This window comes from Bactrocera latifrons, unplaced genomic scaffold, assembly GCF_001853355.1.
Source record: "Bactrocera latifrons isolate USDA-ARS-PBARC rearing strain unplaced genomic scaffold, ASM185335v1 scaffold_57, whole genome shotgun sequence".
Taxonomy (NCBI): Eukaryota; Metazoa; Arthropoda; class Insecta; order Diptera; family Tephritidae; genus Bactrocera; species Bactrocera latifrons.
In genome coordinates, this window is record NW_017537234.1 from 1,233,379 (window position 1) to 1,235,964 (window position 2,586).

General features: G+C 24.9%; 1 protein-coding gene across 1 annotated transcript in view; it reads left to right on the plus strand.

The window, feature by feature from the left end:
* Window positions 1-2,528, plus strand: part of LOC108974634 (1-phosphatidylinositol 4,5-bisphosphate phosphodiesterase) — a gene marked incomplete in the record, with an annotated part of 132,751 nt that extends 130,223 nt beyond the window's left edge. The window contains 1 exon segment of the mRNA XM_018942593.1: window positions 2,139-2,528. Coding sequence (XP_018798138.1) covers window positions 2,139-2,207 — 69 coding nt within the window.
* Between the last annotated feature and the right edge of the window lie 58 nt (window positions 2,529-2,586).

Consider the following 2,586-nt stretch of genomic DNA (forward strand, 5'->3'; position numbering starts at 1 on the left):
ATTGAAGAAAAATTATTTATAGTAAAGTAACGTGAAATTTCTATATATATTTATGCAAAGAATGAAGATACATATTATATATAAAATATATAAACTAATTTAAGCGATAACTGAGAGAAAAATAGGAATTATTTGTAAACTAGGGAAAATAAGGGCAACTGGAATGAATTTGTAATGTCATAAAACATGCAACATAACATAAAAAGTCAATATAAACTTAGAAAATCAATATAAATCGAAAAAAATCAGCATAACCTTAAAAACACGTCAACATATAAAAAGCCAAGATATCTTAAAAAAGTTGACATAAACTTAAAACAGGTCAACATAAACTTAAAAAATCAGCATAACATTAAAAAACTAACCTTTGGAAATGTTACAGTAGCCTTAAAAAAGGAAACAACATAAGCTTAAAAAAATTAAAATAAACTTTAAAAAAGGTAACATAAACTTAAAACAAATCGACATAACCTTAAAAAACTTAATAAAAACTTAAAAAAATTAACTTAACCTCAAAAATAAGCAAAAAAAATGTGTAAACAATAGATAATTACGTAACATTTAACGTTTTCCCTCAACAAAGTATTTGCTAGTGATAAAAATAAAAACAAAAATGAATTAAAAATAAAAAATTAAAAAAAAAAAATTAAAAAAATTTTAAGATGTGTATAAGAGACAGGCTATAAAATGTTTTCCATTTTGCTGAGAATAAATATGTAAACATTTTTGTATCAAAACTTCCAGATTGGGTTGGATTTTTTCTTAGAAATATTTTTTTTTTTTTTTTTTTGGAAAACGTAATTAAAATTTGTTTTTTTTTATTCTACTATTCAAATTTTTAGTAATTTTGTTATGTGATTTTTTATATATATTTTTTCAATCAATGAGTGCTGCAAAAAATTTTGAGTTTTCTTCTATCTTTTTAAGAGTACTGCACGTAAAAATTGATACAGTTAAAGCACAGCACTAAAACCTACATTGCTTTATATAGTATGGAAATTTTTGAATTTAAGTATTTTTTTAAGGATTTCTAAGAAAAAGTGTTACATTTGTTAAACAAATTTAAAATAACCTTTATTGAATATTAAAAAGGCTAATTTAAAAATTTGTTGCTATTATTAATTATATAATTAAATATATTTAATCTGTCTCTTATACACATCTAGATGTGTATAAGAGACAGGTGTATATGTTTGCTTATTCATATGGAAAATGTTNCATATACTTACATATTGAATAAAATTTTACACAAAGTACTCAAGCATACACACACACAATAGCTTAGCATTAAAGTTTAGCCGATATTTAGCAAGAATTTTCTTCATTTTTTGGTCACAGTGAAAAATATTTAACAAAAAAATACAAACGAAACTTAACATACTTAACTAGAACAATGCTAACAATCTAATAATAAATATATAAATAAATAAAAAAAATACGAAATTTGCAAATTTTTATTAATATAGTGACTTTATTAGCGCAAAGATGTTTGAACTTAAAATTATTATTTCTTTCATTTTTTAATACTGTTAAAGAATTATGAAACAAATTACGCATGTTACAAAAATTTGGTACTTAATGGATAAGGGACATTTTGCAACAACAACATAAATAAATAATTTTTATGATTCTTTTTAATTTAATAAAAAATTATTTTTATTGTTATTTATATGTACATACATATCTATGTACGCTTATGTAGCGCAAATAGCGTTTTCATTTTCAAACGAGTAACCATAATACGATGTAACGGTTACTCGCGCGCATGTAAATATATTTCACACTTCTCCCACTTCACCACATTTTATACTAAGTATTACACTTAAAATTATTTATTTCCATCAATGTTAAATTTTCAGTTTTGTAGTTTTGTAAGCTTTGTGTTCACTAGCCAAATCGCAAAGAAAAATATTTGTATTTAGCGAATAACGGTTACATTTATTTGCGCGTTTTTTATTTGTAATTAGCAAGTAATTACCTTTGTAAAAGAGCTGCTGTAGAATGTTATGAATAAAGTGATTGCAGTCAAGTGAACGTCACTTTTGTATTTTACTGTCTGTCACGTGTTTGTTGTCACATAACTGTCAAAAATTAACAACACGCCTTATATTCTCTCACTTTTTCCGCCAAAACAATAGTTACTCGATATGTACAAAATGGAGGAGGAGGCCTACAAAATACAAGGCAAGTCGGAATTCTATGCCTAGAACCCAACTATAACCGCAGAGCAGCCACTCTTATAATATTGGTGTGCACGTGACATGGTGAAGTGGTGGAAAACAATTAAACGCTTACAGTGTAAGCCTGTCATGGAAACGAAACGGCAGTTGGCAGCACTTATGCGAAAGTTTAAAATGCAATCGAAATAATAAGTATTTAATATTTATTTAGTTATTTATAGCAACTAAAGAGTATAAATTAAGAATCAAAACAAAACAAGAAAAATCTAAAGATTAGAACGCAATTCTATGTAAAACCTTTCAAAGCGAATATTGAAGAAAAATTATTTATAGTAAAGTAACGTGAAATTTCTATATATATTTATGCAAAGAATGAAGATACATATTATATATAAAATATATAAAC